Source organism: Mustelus asterias, chromosome 12, assembly GCF_964213995.1.
Source record: "Mustelus asterias chromosome 12, sMusAst1.hap1.1, whole genome shotgun sequence".
NCBI classification, from domain to species: domain Eukaryota; kingdom Metazoa; phylum Chordata; class Chondrichthyes; order Carcharhiniformes; family Triakidae; genus Mustelus; species Mustelus asterias.
Window position 1 is genome coordinate 79,912,966 of NC_135812.1, and position 18,928 is coordinate 79,931,893.

The 18,928-nt window shown below is 43.4% G+C and overlaps 1 protein-coding gene across 9 annotated transcripts in view; it reads left to right on the forward strand.

Annotated features, from left to right (window-relative positions):
• The window catches only part of LOC144501616 (neuronal-specific septin-3-like), a 305,860-nt gene that overhangs the window by 156,816 nt on the left and 130,116 nt on the right, over positions 1–18,928 (forward strand). For all 9 annotated transcript variants that reach the window (XM_078225492.1, XM_078225497.1, XM_078225498.1 and 6 more), the window contains one exon: positions 11,767–12,414. In XM_078225492.1, the coding sequence (XP_078081618.1) occupies positions 11,767–12,414 (648 nt within the window). The remainder of the gene's footprint in view (positions 1–11,766; positions 12,415–18,928) is intronic.

Below are 18,928 nucleotides of genomic sequence, written 5' to 3' on the forward strand. Positions count from 1 at the left end.
ATCAACTGCACTACCTTCATCTACACACTTAGTTACCTCCTCAAAAAAATCTATCAAATTTGTGAGGCAAGACTTGCCCTTCACAAATCCGTGCTGACTATCCCGGATTAAGCTGCATCTTTCTAAATGGTCGTAAATCCTATCCCTAAGGACCTTTTCCATCAACTAACCGACCACCGAAGTAAGACTAACCGGCCTATAATTACCAGGGTAATTTCTATTCCCTTTCTTAAACATCGGCTTCCCCTTTTTCAGTACTCTATTCTGTCAATGAACATAACTCTGGATTGGTCGGGTTCAGTTGAAAGCTGGGACATTCATTAAGATGGACTAATACTGAGAGCAAGCAACTTAAGTGGCCCACCATGGATAACATGGAAGTGAGATAAGATTGGGTTGAGGATTTTCTGGTGTTTAGTTTTCAATTTACCACTGGATATAACACTGGGGTTGTAGGTCAGATGTCTATCATACAAACTACACCTTTTCCTTTCCATCTGGTATTATTGTACTTTTTAGGGAAGGAAACTTGCTGCCATTGCCAGGTTGGGTCTAGATGTGACCTGAGACATAGATGTAACTGTCCCCTGAAATGTCTTGCAAGATGCTCTGTTATACAAAGGGGCTAATTGCAGTTTGAGAGTCCACCACCACCATCAAAGCAACTAGAGAGGAGAATAAATGCCACCCATGTTCACAAAACTGGAATAATTCCTGTTCATCAGTTAGGTAAAGAACAACTGCAACTTTTATTTACATATAGCTATAATACAGAGGCTTGCAGCCTCATGGCTGCCAGTCAGCTCCCAAAAAGGTTTGGAACAGAAACCCCAGCTCAGCAGGATGCCCACTCTGCTCCCCAATTGGTTCCTGGGTCATGTGAACCTTACTCTGCAGAGGGATCATCAAAGGGACAATCCCCACAGAAACCCGTATCCCGAAATAAGTTTTGGTAAAAGCTACTGTAAGAAAGAATGGTTTTTGCTGGATGTGCATAAAATCAGATTGCTGTTACCATCAGAGGTGTGTATTATCCTTTCTATATGGTGGTGGCAGTCACAACCTCTGACTACAGGTTTTAAAGTTTATTTATTAGTGTCACAAGTAGGTTTATGTTAACACTGCAATGAGGCTACTGTAAAAATGCTCTAGTCGTCACATTCCGGTGCTTGTTCGGGTACACTGAGGGAGAATGTAGTTTGGCCAATGCACCTAACCAGCACGTCTTTTGAACTGTGGGAGGAAACCGGACCACCCGGAGGAAATCCACGCACACATGGGGAGAATGTGCAGAGTCTGCACAGACAGTGACCCAAGCCGGGAATCGAACCCGGGTCCCAGACGTCGTGAGGCTGCGGTGCTAATGACTGTGCCAGCGTGCTGCCCACACATGCCACCATTGGACTGTCAGGCAGTGTACCCTGTCTCCCCCCCCCCCCCCTTCATTATTGTCATCTTCCTACTCCCTCCATTTGAAACACCCAGATGAAAAAACTCACTTAAGCCATTAAAATTGCAGTCAGATAGATCGTGAGGTTCCAACTGACTCCTTGATGCTTTGTGAATGAACCTAAATTTTTGCCTAAGACTTCCATATCGGTTTCACGATCATGGGGATGAATTCAATTGAAGGGTCAAATTAAAGGTAAATTCTTAACCATTTTCTGCTGCTCTCCCCTTCTCTTTACCGCCACCCCTCCCTCCCACCACCCTTTCCTTCTGTGAAACTGCGCTCCACTTTCTGGAATATCTTCCTATGCATCTCCTCAGAGCTGATTACATGTTTCCAGGTATCCAATACCTTGTGTGCACACTAATGTTTAGTTACTGTTCATCTGAGTTCACCCAAATACAAGAGCAAAATACTGCAGATCACTGGAATCGGAAATAAAAAGACATGAATGTTGGAAGTACTCAGCAGGCCTGGCAGCGTTGGTGAGGGAGAAACAAAGTTAAGGGTTCGGATCTGTGAATTTCTCTGTCTCCACAGTTGCTGACAGATCTATTGAGAGTTAGCAGCATTTTCTGTTTTAATTTCCAAAAGGGGATGCGAGTTCAGTAACCCTCGTTCAGTGAAGTGACCTAGCATCATCTTCAACATCAGAATAATTCCAGCCAGTTACATCTGTCATTATGTTGCTTCTAAGATCTTTCTGCAGATATTGTCAATTTGTGACGTCAAGGTTAACCTCAAAAACAAGAAAAATATGCCGAATTCTGAAACAAATCTGCAAGAACAGAAAAGAGGCAAAAATCCCAGAACATTGAGTGCGTATCTGGCAGGGCTTGTGGGGCATTTGTGGCTGACAAACCGTAGTATCACGAAGGTCAATAATTATCTTAAAGTTGCAACGTTTGAGACGGAATAGATTTTTGTTTTTATTTGTTGTTCGTAGAATATAGGCTAGGCCAGCATTTATTGCCCTTCTGCTCCAGTATGAACTCCCATGGCAGCAGAAATGTTACCGAGTGAGATGTTCAAAATATTAAATGGGTCCTCTTCTGTTTTAACTTGTAGAAGAGCTATTTTTGAAAGCAAAACATTATCTAAAAGTGCACACGACGGGACAGGAGGTCTTGTGGCACAGTGGGTAGCGTCCCTGCCTCTGAACCAGAAGCTCCTGATTCGAGTCGCACCCCAGGACTTGATGGCCAAGGAAGATGTGTTCATAATGCAGCCAATAGGTTGAGTATCAACTTGTGAAATCTTTCCAACACATGCCAATGTCTGGCAGTAGGAGCGGGAGAGATTCCTGGTCTGCCACCCTTGATGTGGAGTGGTGCCCCTCAAGCTATCCCCCTTTGGGACAGGCTAGTGACCTGTTCCAGGAAAAATCTTGCTATGGGAACAAATGGAAGTGTGCCTTGTGGCGCAGTGGTTAGCATTGTTGCCTCACAGCGCCAGGGACCTGGGTTCGATTCCCAGCTTGGGTCACTCTGTGCGGAGTCTTCACATTCTCCTCCTGCCTGCATGGGTTTCCTCCAGGTGTGTTTTCCCCCTCAGTCCGAAAGTAGTGCTGGATAGTGCATCGGCCATGCTAAATTCGCCCTCCGTGTACCCGAACAGGCGCCAGAGTGTGGCAACGAGGGGATTTTCACAGTAACTTCATTGCAGTGTTAATGTAAGCTACTTGTGACACTAATAAAAAAACTAAGTGTGGGAAGAGAAACAACACTATGGGACATGGGGATGACATTTGAACTTTTGGAAATGAATGACTAAATACAAATTTGTTACAGCACATTGCACCTTCTCTAAATTGGCTGTAATTTAATGTAGTTAATTTAAATTAATGAATTATGATCCTCCAGTCCTCCAATTTTCAGCTAGAATCTCGGGGTTATTGGTCACATGCAATGTAAATAATTAAGTTATTTCCTGCCAGTATTTTCTGGACTTTTAGAAATTCTTGCATCTAATTGTACAGGAATTTTAATTTTAAACAAAGTTGTGTATTCCATCACAATGCTGCACTAATCTTGAAAGTACCAGACAATTCCAAGAATCATTGTTCAGGTTCAGTCAAATAGGTACACTGGTCGAGCTTGTAGTAAATTGGCTGTTTTGCAATTTAGCATTTTTTTGGTGAGAAAATGGAACCCAATGTGTAATTTTTCTTTGTATTTGCATCTGGAAACATGGATTAATTGTATGGGGATTTCTTCAATTTACCTCAGTTTTTAGTGATTATTTGAAGCTTAACCGTCTCTTCAAGCTGGTAGGAAATGATCAGTATCATGCATGCTGATAATCTTGGGTTCTTGTTTGACAAGATTAAGAAGAGTTGTATGTGGCAATTTATTTCAAAATCTATACATCATGCATTTCTTCTATTTACCTTACCACATCACATCCATATTATTAACATGAACAGGACAGATATTCTCCTAAAGATTCATTTATGTGATGGTGGGCTTTGCTGGCTAGGCCAGCACTTTGTTGCCCACCCCTAGTTTCCCTTGAGGAGGTGGTGCTGAGCTGCCGCCTTGAAACGCTGCAATCCTTGTGGTATAGATACAGCCATAGTGTTGTCAGGGAGGCAGTTCCAGCGTTTTTACACAGCAGCAGTGAGGGAACAGTGATATATTCCTGAGTCAGGATGGTGAGTGAGTTGGAGGGGAACCTCCAGGTTGTGGTGTTCCCATGTAGCTGCTGCTCTTGATCTTCTAGATGATAGTGGTTGTGGGTTTGGAGAGTGCAGTTTAAGGAGCCTTGGTGAGTTCCTGCAGTGCATCTTGTAGATGGTGCACACTGCTGCCACTGTGCATCGGTCATGGAGGGAGCGAATGTTTGTGTAAGAGAGGTCAATCAATTGGGCTGCTTTGTCCTGGATGATGTCGAGTGTTGTTTGATCTGCACTCATTCAGGCAAGGGGAGAATATTACATCACACTCTTGACTTGTGCCTTGTAGATGGTGGACAGGCTTTGAGGTTTTAGGAGGTGAGTTGCTCACTGCATGATTCCTAGCCTCTGACTTGTTCTTGTAGCCACAGTATTTATATGGCTAGTCATGTTCAGTTTCTGATCAATGGTAATAACTCCCATGATGATGGAGGAATGCACTGGTGATGCCATTGAATGTCAAGGGGCAGTGGCTAGATTCTCTCTTTTTTGAGATGGTCATTCCTTGGCACTGTATGGCACAAATGTTACTTGCTACCTGTTGGCTCAAGCCTGGATATTGTCCAGATCTTGTTGCATTTGGACGTGGACTGCTTCAGTATTTGAGGAGTCGTGAATGGTGTTGAATATTGTGCAATCATCAGTAAACATCCTCAGTTCTGTTCTTATGAGAGAAGGAAGGTCAATGATGAAGCAGCTGAAGATGGTTGGGCCTATGACACTATCCTAATGAACTCCTGCAGTGATGTCCGGGAGCTGAGCTGACTGATCTCCAACAACCAGAGCCAGCACTCTTTGTGCTAGGTATGACTTCAAACAGCAGGGAGTCCCCCCACCCCCGATTCTCATCGAGTCCAGTTTTGCCAAAGCTCCTTGATGCTATATTCGGCCAAATGTGGCCTTGAAGTCACTCTTGGCCCACCTCTGGCGTTCAGCTCTTGTACATGTTTGAACCAAGGTTGTAATGAGGTCAGGAGCTGAGAGGCCCTGGCGGTACCCAGTGAGCAGGTTATTGCTTAAGCAAGTGCTGCTTGTATGTTCACGTTTTAGCAGAGAAAAAACTGAGCCTGTGTTTTGCCTGACAGACTGATGGGGAAAAATTAAGCTATTGTACAGCAGACGTTCAATTTCTACAAGACATAAAAGAGGTACATTTGTGGCAGCATTTTGCACTTGGTGTAGCAGGTCAGTTTTATAGTTTAGATGAACATTTTCATAACTAGTTACTGAAATTGCATGCAGGAGAGTTTTAAAATGTCAGCTCCCTTTGTTACATCGACCTCAAAAGGAAATACTGGTGTCCCAAGTTATTTAGATAAAAATATTATGCTGTCTGATCCCTCTCGGAGATTTGAAGACATGGTCAAACTCAATTGTATAATTATTTCTTGCCTCATTTGCTATCACACTAATATCCTGTCGTACATCTAGTCTATTCACTCTTTGATTTGTATGTTAGAGTATTCCCACTTGCTAGTAAGTTTTGCTGTTTCTGTGTCTGGCTTGTTGCGGTCTGAGGTTATCTTGTCCGATTTCTAAATCTGTAAATCTTCTAAGGAATCCTAGGACCTAACTTTTTATTGAGTTTCCGATCTTGGATTAGATGTTAGTACATATAGTGAGTGAACCGGAGATATTTGGTTCGGGAAGACAAATTGGAAATGTTGCATAAAATGAGCAAAATCCTGCGGATGCTGGAACCTGAAACAAAAGCGGCAAATGTTGGAAAAACTGCCTGAGCTGTTAAATTTTTCTGGCATTCTCTGGATATGTTGCATACCTGCTTTGGGATAATTAGGAAGCTCTGGTACGGACCTGAGATTGGATCATCTGTCTCTCCAGTCAGTGAGGGGAACAGTTTGAGGCTTCTGGGACTCGAGAGGTATGGAAGAAGGAAATCTCAGGAATTTGGGGAAGTTAACACATTTGAATCCAGGAACCTGGGACTCAAGAACATGATTTAACCAGCCCCTTTCATGTAACTGTTACATGACAGTGGAACTAAGCCTGGCCAGAATGTGATCCACTCCACAAACCGGGTGGCACAGTGGTTAGCATTTCTGCCTCGCAGCGCCAGGGACCTGGGTTCGATTCCCAGCTTGGGTCATTGTCTGTGTGGAGTTTGCACATTCTCCCGTGTCTGCGTATGTTTCCTCCCACAGTCCAAAGATGTGCGGGTTAGGTGGATTGGCCACACTAAGTTGCCCCTTGGTGTCAGGGGGACTGGCTGGGGTAGATGCGTGGGGTTGTGGGGATGGGGCCTGGGTGGGATTGTGGTCGGTGCAGACTTGATAGGTCAAGTGGCCTCCTTCTGTACTGTAGGATTCTATGACCTCTTCATTTCAAATTAAATTATTCGGAGGGTAGTTGGAGCGAGCAAAAATAATTCGGCTTGACAACCCATAACTGTGATGCTGTATGTAATTTCTGACATACTGTGCATTCCCATTCACTTAGTTTGCATTGATTTTTCTCCGAAAGTTATCTCCTCTCCAAATCTCTGGTCAGATTTTCTGCAAGAATGAGGGAAAATAAAGGAAGGAGAAAGACCAAAGTGGAAACCCTTGTCGGGTGGTCTGATGATATGCAGATAAGCCCGACAAAAAATATAATTTGTCCCACAGTAGCTAGTTTAGCCTGTGAAGCTGACCTATGGGGTTGTTTGCAAACTGAATTCTATTATCTTGCTTTATTTATAGACAGACATGTGAAGAAATAAAGAAAACAGGACAAAATGTTTATATTCTTTTAATTTCAGCCTTCGCTTTTTCAGCTAGTTTTGATTTAAGGATCAAATTTTCAAATTCTCTCCTGCCAAATATTTGAAACTTCTTGTGTCCTTCCCAGTATCAGCTGTCTGCATGAATGCATCTCCAGTTTGAAGTTTAAAAGTTTATTTATTAGTGTCACAAGTAGGCTTACATTAACAACTGCAATGAAGTTACTGTGAAAATCCCCTAGTCACCTGTTCGGGTACACTGAGGAAGACTTTAGCATGGCCAATGCACCTCACCACATCTGAAACAAACTATTGCATTGAAATATGATCTTTATTAAAAAGCAAGTCTGGCAAATAACTGTAATAGCATGAGTCGCATTGAAATTGATTATTATCTGAGTCACTACTTTTAGTGTCCTAAAAATAGATACGTATATGGGAGATTATAGATATAGGCCGGGATTTTCCGTCCACATCCACGGCTGGGATTCTCCGGTCCCGTTGATGTAAATAGAGATTTGGCTGAGCGCCAAATTCTCCGTTCTCACTGACAGCGGTGGCGGGGCATACAACACAAGAGCCATAGACTGCAGTGATTAGATATAGTAAGAAGTTTAACAACACCAGGTTAAAGTCCAACAGGTTTATTTGGTAGCAAAAGCCACACAAGATGGTTGGGCTTGGGGCTCCGAAAGCTTGCGTGGCTTTTGCTACCAAATAAACCTGTTGGACTTTAACCTGGTGTTGTTAAACTTCTTACTGTGTTTACCCCAGTCCAACGCCAGCCAGCATCTCCACATCGTGATTAGATATATCATGGGACATTGTGCTTGGGGAGAGAGAGCACTACTTGTGGATAGCAGCCAGACAGGATTGAACGTGGAGGATGTTAGGAAGGATAAATATGCTTGATGGATGAACTTTTGAATTTCCAAGATGATCGTATGAAACCATTGCTCAAGAGAAAGAAAGAATTGTGTTTATAGAGGACTGGTTTTACATGGTCAGTGGAAATAACAGACTTTTTTTCCTTCTGTGCTTTCATTCCATGAGTAAAATGGGCAGAGGGATCTTCTCCTTCTCCAAAGATTTGCCAAATATCACTGCATTTTCAGTTCTAATTTAGATTTCCAGCATATGCTTGCACAAAATGATCATTTTAAGGAATGTCACTGAGAGATATCTGAGATGGGAGTAATAGCATTGGATTACGCTTTTAAGTTTATTTATTTGTGGTCTCTCAACTCCGCAGTGAAGTTACTGTGAATATCCCCTAGTTGCCACACTCCAGTGCCTGTTCAGGTACACTGAGGGAGAATTTAGCATGGCCAAGGCATCTAACCAGCACATCTTTCGGACTGTGGGAGGAAACCGGAGCACCTGGAGGAAACCCACGCAAACACTGGGAGAATGTGCAGACTCCGCACAGACAGTGACCCGAGGCTGGAATTGAACCCGGGTCCCTGGTGCTGAGGCAGCAGTGCTAACTGCTGTGCCACCCAGTTTCGGATGAGAATAAAACACAATAGATGATCTTTGTTGCGACTGGTCACTGCTTTGAGGAAAGTCTTGGTTGAGACGTTCTCCATTATCACCATGACTGCGGCACTCAGATGCACCACTTTGATTTGTTTTTCTTCAGCTTACTGAGGTGGACACAGTCACCAGCACAGAGTTAGGAACAGGCATAATTGGCCAAATGGCTCCTCTCTTTGTGTATGATTGTGTGATTTTATCTATTTGCTGAGCTCTACAACTGCTATGAGTGTCAGTGTGATATTGGCAGCGTTTGTGGAATGGTTCTGTAGTACTCATCATCCACATCTCACTGGAGGAAGTATGACAGAGCTCTGCTCTTACACCTTTAGCCTTTGGTACAGAGCGTATTTTATTCACCTCTGATGCTTTGAGGGACTGTTCTCGTGAAGTAACAGTTACCAATGGGACAGTCATTCTTTCTATTAGTGGAACATATAGGGTGAAGGACACTAATCTGTAGCAGCATTGTAAGTGAATTTATTCAGAATTCCATTGTCGATACTTCTAAATGAAATGGTGACTACGATCTGAGGAACATGTTAAAATTTCACAAGCAAACCAAGCATTTAGAACTCTTTTTTTGCTGGTAGTGACCAGGACAATTCCTCTTCCCTTTTGGTTGGACATGAGGCTGATTTGAAAATTCCAAATCTTTAAAAGGGTGGCATGGTGGCAGAGTGGTTAGCATTGTTGCCGCACAGCACCATGGACCCAGGTTCGATTCCCGGCTTGGGTCACTGTGCGGAGTCCGCATGTCCTCCTCATGTCTGCGTGGGGTTTCCTCCGGGTGCTCCGGTTTCCTCCCACAGTCCGAAAGACGTGCTGGTTAGGCGCATTGACCATGCTAAGTTCTCCCTCGGTGTACTCGAACAGGGTGCCAGAGTGTGGCGACTAGGGGATTTTCACAGTAACTTCATTACAGTGTGAATGTAAGTCTACTTGTGACACTAATAAATAAAATAAAAATAAAAGGAGAACTTTGCGATTATACTGACAATGGGCAGCATGAATAAGACAAATGCTCAGCGCTGACACATTTGAAACCTTGATGAGGGATTGCGCTAAAACTTCAACTTTAAAAAGGTGCAAGATTCACTGAAATGCAGCCACTGAGGTGGAGATGGTTTTATTGATCTTTTGTTCTCTGGATGTGAGCCTGGTGTGCTATAAATTTTAAACAACTGAACCCCCGATGAAAGAGTGTTCATATGATTGCTGTGTAAAGCTGACCTTGTGGAAAACATTGCTGATAATATGCTGGAAATGTTGTGCTGTATGGCATCACCTTTAGTTGCAGATAGATCTTAAACCAGGGTTCCCATTAGAATACCAATGACAAGGCGCATTTGAAAAATCATCTCCTTTTTCTGAATCGTTAGGGTATCCAGTTGTATCCAGTTATTCCAGTTCTTTGGTTGAGATTGCACACAAAGGAGTTCCTCTGTATTGGAGTTTACAGGGACCGGAGGATAAGCTGGACAGGTGCCGCTTTGGGTGGTTCTTGGGGGTTCTACTTGTCGATGTTTACTGGCTCTGTCCGTCTTTCTGGCAAAGGGTGGCCTAATTCCAGCTCCCCTCACTTGAGGTCTCTCAGTCCCCTCTGTAAAGAGGCTCGGCTGTTCAAAATTATTTTCTTTAAAAGTGAGTCAGATTCATTGGGCCCGCAGAGCACAGCAGGTGGGGGGCCCACATCCATCCTGGAGAGGTTATGCCTTGCTTCTCTGGATTTCCACACAAACAAAAACAAGTCTGAACTGAGTTAGGGACTCCCAGAGAAACTTTGTCTTCTGGTCGTCATTTGTTTGTCAAGGGCCAGACAAGAGGGTCTGCCTTTTCCAAGGCAACCAGGAAACCTCTGAAGAGACCTGGTGAAACTCAGTCTCTGCCATATTCCTGGTGGTCATGGTGAGACACTGGCAAAACCTCTCGACGCCTTTTTGGGCCCTAATCTTGGGACAGTTGGGAAACAAACTTGGAGCTTTTACATTTTGTTGGTTTATTATTAAGATATGCATACATTTTTCTATTGTCCATTGCTTTGTAATCTAAGGAATGTGCAATAATTGTTCCAGTGCTTAATTTTCTAAACTCAGTCTGCTGTAGCATATCGAGCAGACTGAGTGAGTAAAACATTCTTGGGTGTGTGCCAGAAACCTGGACGGATGGGAAGCTCAAGGGGTAAATATATTTATGTCAAAAGTAGTTGCCCACACCCTCACCGTTCAACTAGAAACATTATGGAATATAAATATTGATATATCAACACTAACTCTTCCACTGATAGTAATTCATGACCTTCAACAGCTTGTCACTGTGATGGGATAATGCACAATGTTGCATCTGTCGTAATGAAGGGGAGAACAAATCTGTAGCCTAATTTGAGGGGTTGAAAAGATATCATGACATTCCCTGATCGCTGCTTGCTTCTGGTACAAGCCTCTCAATACATCAGAATAAATCTGGCATTTTCATGAAAACTGCAGGACCTAGTTAGTTCATGGTGCAAGGTCATAGTTTAAAGAATGTAATCACCTTCAGGAATGGATACTGATATGAAACTGTCTATTGAATTTGCTGTCATGGGCCTCTTTTTTTTAATTAGTTGAATTTGATCACTCTTTCAAAAGTCTCAAGGTCATAATGTATTAGTCTCTTCAGTTTGAAGTTTGAGTTTAGCCCAGACTGATGTGATGAAAGTCCACACTCTCTAAAGGCCAAAAGAAGCCTTTATGGAATGTTTTGATATGTCACCCCAGTTTTGGTGTGTGTAATTTAGTCGTGCTTGCCACCAATCTGGCAATGTTGGGCCTGATTTTAGTCCTGTGCAAGTGGATGGGTTTCCCTCCAGATGCTCCAGTTTCCTCCCACAGAGTGAAAGACGTGCTGGTTAGGTGCATTAGCCATGCTAAATTCTCCCTCGGTGTACCCGAAGTGGGGCCGGAGTGTGGCGATTAGGGGATTTTCACAGTAACTTCATTGCAATGTTAATGTAAGCCTTACTTGTTTGTGACTAATAAATAAACTTTTTTTACTTTCACACCCACTGGGTGGGATTTTCCGGCCGCGCTTGCCCAAGACCGGAAAATCCCGCTGGAAGTCAGCGGATCTTTCCATGTTCTCCCCCACGCCTGCTCCGATTCCTGTGGTGGGCGAGGCAGTAAAATTCTGGTCACTGCGTCTGAGCAATGGCCATAAATTCTACTTATCCTTGATTTTTTTTTTTCCCAGGGATCTGGTGGAACTACAAGTTTGAGCCTGTAAACGGCAATTGAATTGGCAGGATAAGATGTCAAATTATGGAACAATGTTTATCAGGTGCATGTGGAAAAATGTCAATAATACGAAAAAATAATTTGTTCAACTGGTGTATTTTTTTTCTATCAGCTTTGAAGAGATCATTCGAGGTCGAGGAAGTTGATCAGTCACCAAATCCCTCCATTCCACCCAGACGAGTCCCAACTCCTCTGCTGAGGGCAACACCATCGCCTGGACACAGATATCAAGATTTGGGGGCAAAGTTTACAGATCCAACTCCAAAACAAGCAGAAGCACCCAATGCTAAGTCACCAAAGTCCTCTGTCAAGAGAATTGAAATTACGGGACCCAAGCACCCAGAGCCTGTTTCACGAAGAGCGGAAATTTCCATCGACCTTTCCTCGAAGCAAGTAGAAGCTGCAAGTCATGGCGCGCCAAAAATCGGCCTTAAAAGAACGGAGTTGCTAGGCCACAAGCCTCCAGAAATGGTGCCGAGGAGATCGGAAATTTCTGGAGCAAAACTGCAGGAAAGCTCCTCAAGAAGGTTGGAAACCACAGGATCCAAACTCCCTGAATCCATTCCGAGAAGAACAGAAAGTTTTGGACCTTCCCTGACAGAGATATCTCCAAAGAAGGTGGAGGTGCAAACGCCAAAGCATCAAGAAACCCCAGCTAAACAGGTGGAAAATTCAGTCTCTCCCCACATTAATTACCAGCAGCAACAGGAAGTGCAGCTAGAGAGAGCAGTCACTGAAACCAAAGCGAAGAGTCAGAACAGTGAGTAAAAGTTTTATTGTGCTTTAAGTCGAACCTTTCCTATAAATATTTGCTTTGATTTCCAGGAAGCAATTTATCATTCTAGTTGACGTTAATATCAATTGATTAAATTTGAAAAGCTTCAATTTTGCTGAACCTTGCTAAATCATAATCAGATAAGCATTCGGGGATTCATGTGATTGTGTGGCACTCGTGGATGTTAATTGACGATGTTTGAATATTTCCGTTTAACAGCAACGGCTGTGTTTGCCCAAAATCCTTTTTCCTTCAAAGCTTTAAAAAGCACCAAATTATTATTGTCTTTCGGAGAAAGCTACCATTTTTTGGTAAACACTTATGATTTATGATTGATAATTGGACATACCTGCTAAGCTGTAATCCTATTGTAGCAGTGTAATGTGAGTGGGATGCTGGCTCTAATTCTTCCCGTACTTTTTTTTTGAGGTGTCCATTGCGATCACCTGCCGATCAGTAGATCATAGGGACCCATGTGATGCAAACCCTTCCTACGCATATTGCGCTTGAAGAGTTTTTAGTAGATTGGAACAACCAAGGATGAGGTTCATGGTTTTCATTGTTTGTACAGATCCTGCTTTTGAAGTAGCTTATTTTAAACTGCACACGGCAGTTCAGAAAATAACTATTAAGCTTGACGAAGGGGACAAACGGAGGAAAGCATGTGTTTTAATTATGTTTTGCAAATCCTTCCATGGTTTTGCTCCTCCCTTATCTCTCATCTCCTCCAGCTCCACAAACCTCCGATATCTGCACTACTCTAATTCTGGCCTCTTGGGCAACCCTGATTTTTAATTTCCCAATGATTGTTGGTTCAGTTGCCTGAGTCATAAGCTCCAGAATTCCCTTCCTAACTCTCTCCAGCTTTATCCTTCTCTTTCCTTCTTTAAGATGTACCTCCTCAACCATTAAGATCTATCTCCTTGACCAGGGGCTATTGGCCCTAATATTGCCTTCAGAGACTTGGGGCCGGATTTTCTGACTGCACTTTGTCCCCAAACTGTAAAATCCTGCCCGTGGTCAATGGACTTTTGCATGGTAGCCCCCCCCCCCCCCCCCCCCCCCCCCCCCGGCTATGATTCCCATGGCGGGAGGGATGGGACAATTCTGTTTATGGAATCTAATTTTCTTTCACAATGCCCCTGTGAAGCGCCTTTGAATGTGTTATTACATTAAAAACACAATATGAATGTAAGTTCCTGTTGTTGTGGGTTTTTTAATCCATTGTTAGATCCACGTGTGTAGCATGCATTGTAGTGTAATGTACAGGGGTGTCTGAAATGAGAGCGGTTGCATCAAATTTATCAACCATTGCTTAATCCACCTTTTAAGAGTGTGAATTGAAAGTGTGGGACATTTCACATTGCGTACTTGATTGAACAAATTTCTCATCCTTGGTATTAAAGACACTCGAGGGCCACCAGAATATTGCGTGTTGGAGTTCATGAATGTCAGTTTAAGGCAAAGGAAGTAGTCACAAGCAGTCTGCTGAATGCTGCACTTTACAAAACCACAACACCTCCACAATTAACCGACGAATTGTCTTCCTGTGAGACAGTCAAATAAGCTATATTTCTTCAGCTTTCAATTTGTTAGTTGAAATGAATTCGGCCTAAGCAACATGGGAAAAGAAATGTATGCAAAATTTACTAATTATCAATTCTATGTAACCACTGTTAAGTAAGTTGTATACAGTACAGAGAGGAGCTATCACTGGACAAAAAGATATGCGTAGCTTTGCTAAGTAAAAATGTGTGTATGGAGTATTCATATTGTTTATTAGGAGTTTAGCAGTTTTGGCATAATGTTGCAGAGTGATGCAAGATGGTTAATGCATGTTATTCTCCATGATCTTCGCTGATTTGTCTACAAATGCCAGGGCAAGGGAAAATGCTCCTCCAAAGTTTGAATAAAAATTCTCCAGCCTCTGTCACATTAAGTGTCCAGAGTGGGAGTGACAGAACCATTAAATAGATTGCCTAAATCTTATCCAGGAAGTGGTGTGGGAAATGAAACATGCTCTCACTTGATATAGTATTGGAATCAAATGGGTCCTGGTCAAATGGAGTACTTCTCCCTGTGTAACCCTGGCCTCTTAGCACCCAACACTGAGACCATTGCAGCATTTTGCATAGTATCTTGGTCAGTCTGCCCAGAGATGAAACTCCTCTTGTCAGCATGATGTATAATAGGTTCTCCACTTTGTGTTCTTGTTCACTATCACACAACCTCTCGTACCCCATTTTTACTTCCCGGCAACTAATAAGGAGCAATAAATTAAATCCTACATTCTGAGCTCCAATTAGTGTAATGACATCAAACAAGCTGGGCTAGTTAAACTCGAGTGGACAGTTGGCCTGGAGACTGAATATCTGGCATCATGCCTGCACAAATGTTACCAAAGCCAGCCAGATCAAAATGCATTTTGGTTCACCAGGTTTTTTAAAACAATAGACTAACTAAAAGAAAACTGTGTGCATTCATGAGGACACTTTTCTTTTCTACCTTATTGGTACTTTATTTTCAATCAAAAATCCAATTTGGCCCAAACAGAGTCCCTACATGAGAGACATTACAGTTCCAAGCTGACAAGACAGTCCATACTCCTGACTTGGGCTTGATCAAACCAGATCCAAGCTGACAGGATGGCTCGGGTCACTGTCTGTGTGGAGTTTGCACATTCTCCTCGTGTCTGCGTGGGTTTCCTCCGGGTGCTCCGGTTTCCTCCCACAGTCCAAAGATGTGCGGGTTAGGTTGATTGGCCAGGTTTAAAAAATTGCCCCTTAGAGTCCTGGGATGCGTAGGTTAGAGGGATTAGCGGGTAAAATATGTGGGGGTAGGGCCTGGGTGGGATTGTGGTCGGTGCAGACTCGATGGGCCGAATGGCCTCCTTCTGCACTGTAGGGTTTCTATGAATCTATGAATTCTATGAGGCATTACACCCCCTCTAGTGCTTGATCTGAGTTTCAGCTTAGCCAAAAGGCCCAGATGGCTTTTTAAAAAATTGCTTCAAGTGAAACCTCAGTTTGATCTCATTGGCTTCGACCAAGTGCACAACAGGATATACGCTTGATCTTAGCCAAAAGGCCAATTGAGGACACTTGAGCAACAGTGCTTTCCCATTTTGTAAAGCACTTGTCAATCCAGCTCAACTCAGTCACTGTTCACACATGATCACTGGTCTGTAGTGACCATTCATGTTGTAAAGGAGTGCCTTGATCAGCTCCAATCCATCAAAGGTCAAAGATTCAAATGATGTGAAAACATGTCACATGCAGGACATATTGTTTGTAGATAATAGAACCAAGGTACTGCATAGACCAAATCATCCACCAATCAAGCTTGACTGGTCTAATAGTACAGAAGGAGGCTATTCAGCCCATCTTATCCATGCCAGTCCAAGGACATGATGTGGAGATGCCGGCGTTGGATTGGGGTGAACACAGTAAGAAGTCTCACAACACCAGGTTAAAGTCCAACAGGTTTATTTGGTAGCAAATACCATAAGCTTTTGGAGCGCTGCTCCTTCGTCAGATGGAGTGGAAATGTGCTCTCAAACAGGGCACAGCGACACAAAATCAAGTTACAGAATACTGATTAGAATGTGAATCCCTACAGCCAGCCAGTTCTTAAAGGTACAGACAATGTGGGTGGAGGGAGCATTCAACACAGGTTAAAGAGATGTGTATTGTCTCCAGACAGAACAGCTAGTGAGATTCTGGAAGACCAGGGGGAAAGCTGTGGGGGTTACTGATAATGTGACATAAATCCAACATCCTGGTTTAGGCCGTCCTCATGTGTGCGGAACTTGGCTATCAGTTTCTGCTCAGCGACTCTGCGCTGTCGTGTGTCGTGAAGGCCGCTTTGGAGAACGCTTACCTGAAGATCCAAGGCTGAATGCCCGTAATGAGATTATCTATAAATTCTATTATCTTTCAACAATGGGCATTCAGCCTCTGATCTTCCGGTAAGCGTTCTCCAAGGCGGCCTTCACGACACACGACAGTGCAGAGTCGCTGAGCAGAAACTGATAGCCAAGGGCGGCACGGTAGCACAGTGGTTAGCACTGCTGCTTCACAGCTCCAGGGTCCCGGGTTCGATTCCCGGCTCGGGTCACTGTTTGTGTGGAGTTTGCACATTCTCCTCGTGTCTGCGTGGGTTTCCTCCGGGTGCTCCGGTTTCCTCCCACAGTCCAAAGATGTGCGGGTTAGGTTGATTGGCCAGGTTAAAAAAAAATTGCCCCTTAGAGTCCTGGGATGTGTAGGTTAGAGGGATTAGCGGGTAAATATGTGGGGGTAGGGCCTGGGTGGGATTGTGGTCGGTGCAGACTCGATGGGCCAAATGGCCTCCTTCTGCACTGTAGGGTTTCTATGATTCTATGATCAAGTTCCGCACACATGAGGACGGCCTAAACCGGGATGTTGGATTTATGTCACATTATCAGTAACCCCCACAGCTTGCCTCCTGGACTTGCAGAATCTCACGAGCTGTTCTGTCTGGAGACAATACACATCTCTTTAACCTGTGTTGAATGCTCCCTCCACCCACATTGTCTGTACCTTTAAGACCTGGCTGGCTGCAGAGATTTGCATTCTAATCAGTATTCTGTAACTTGACTTTGTGTCTCTGTGTACTGTTTGAGCGCACATTTCCACTCCATCTGACGAAGGAGCAGCGCTTCGAAAGCTTATGGTATTTGCTCCCAAATAAACCTGTTGGACTTTAACCTGGTGTTGTGAGACTTCTTACTGAGTCCAAGGACACCCAGGCGTCTTTCTAATCCCACTTTCCTGCACCCGACCCATAGCCCTGTAGCTTACAGCACTTTAGATCCTGGTAATTTTTAAGAGTTTAGGGTCTCTGCCTCCACTACCAACTCGGGTAGCGAATTCCAGACACCCATCACCCTTTACATAAATAGTTCTTCCTCAAGTCCCCTCCACACCTACTGCCACTTACCTTGAATCAATCAATATCTCATTCTAGAATTCTCCACCAAGGGAAACAATTTTATCCTGTCCACTATCGATTCCCCTCATCATTTTGTAGAACTTAGGGAAGATAAGATTCTGAATGAAAACAGCTTTGAATGGGTACATCTCCAAGTTTCTTGAAGCAGAGGATTCCTGCTTTTGGAGTTAACTTAAATCAATAAATGAGCAAGTTCTCTGCAAATAATTTTTGATTGTATTGTCTTCATGCTGCATTCCCCTGAGGGATACAGCCTGGATTCTAACTGACATATTGTGCAGGTTACTAGGTTTTGAGTGGTGGGCATTTACGTTCAAGTTAGGTTGGGTGTCGTCTGAAATGTGTTTTTTCCCTTACCATGGATGTTAGTCAACTTGTGCAAGAGCAGCATCAGTGCATCTCATGGATATTTAAAGTATGTTGTGATCTATAATTGCCTAATATACAAGACCCTGTCCTTGATGCAGGATTGTTTTTCTTGAAAAGTGGTCAATCACTTAAACATCGCTCCGTTGCGGGCATGATGACTCAAATACATTAAATGTTTCCTCTTGATGGAGTTAAAATTGTCTAGGCAGTCTTCTCCCAGTTTGCATCTACTTCAGAATAGAGACTCCAAATTAGATCAAGTGCTGTTCTTTGAGTCCACTAGGTAAAATGTCTTGAGTTGCTACCTGCTACGTATGCAGAAGCATTTTTAATAATACCTTTCATAGTGCAAAGATTACAATAGATGAGTAGGAAAGATGAGAGCACCTGTTGCAGCCCAATCCTGCCCTCCAGTCAAGATAGTAAATTTTAAACTTGGCCTTTTCAGGAGCCGAACATTTTGTCCAGCACCACACAGTAAACCTTGTTATAAAATTAAATGTATCTGATTTTCTGGTGCAAATCAACCAATTATAACCAGACTGAGTGCACTTAATGTGTTCAAATCAAGCCTAGTTTTGTAGCAAAACTGCCAAAACTATCTTCTGTTCCATCTCAAAAAACCATCCAATCTACTCAAAGATTTCCTCCGTGGAATTTAAACCTTTTGTTAATTAGTTTTGACACGAAAATTATTTCTTCAAAGGTGGGGCGGCAAGGTGGCACAGTGGTTAGCACTGCTGCCTCATAGCGCCAGGGACCCAGGTTCAATTCTGGCCTTGGGTGACTGTGTGGAGTTTGCATATTCTCCCTGTGTCTGCATGGGTTTCCTCCAGGTGCTCCACGGAGTTTCCTCCCACACTCTAAAGATGAGCAGGTCAGGTTGATTGGCCGTGGTAATAGTGTCAGGGGGATGAGCAAGGTAAATACATGGGGTTTCAGGGGGGTTAGCAGGGTAAATACGTGGGGTTAGCAGGGTGGGGCCAGGGTTGTTGTTGCAAGCTCAATGGGTTGAATGGCCTCCTTCTGCACTGCAGGGATTCTATGATCTATACAATAACTTTTTGGGTTTGTGAACACAAGTAAAAAAATTTAATATCCTTATGCTTTACGTTTTTATGAACTCACAAGGCATGTACCTTGAGCTTTGGCTGCAGTA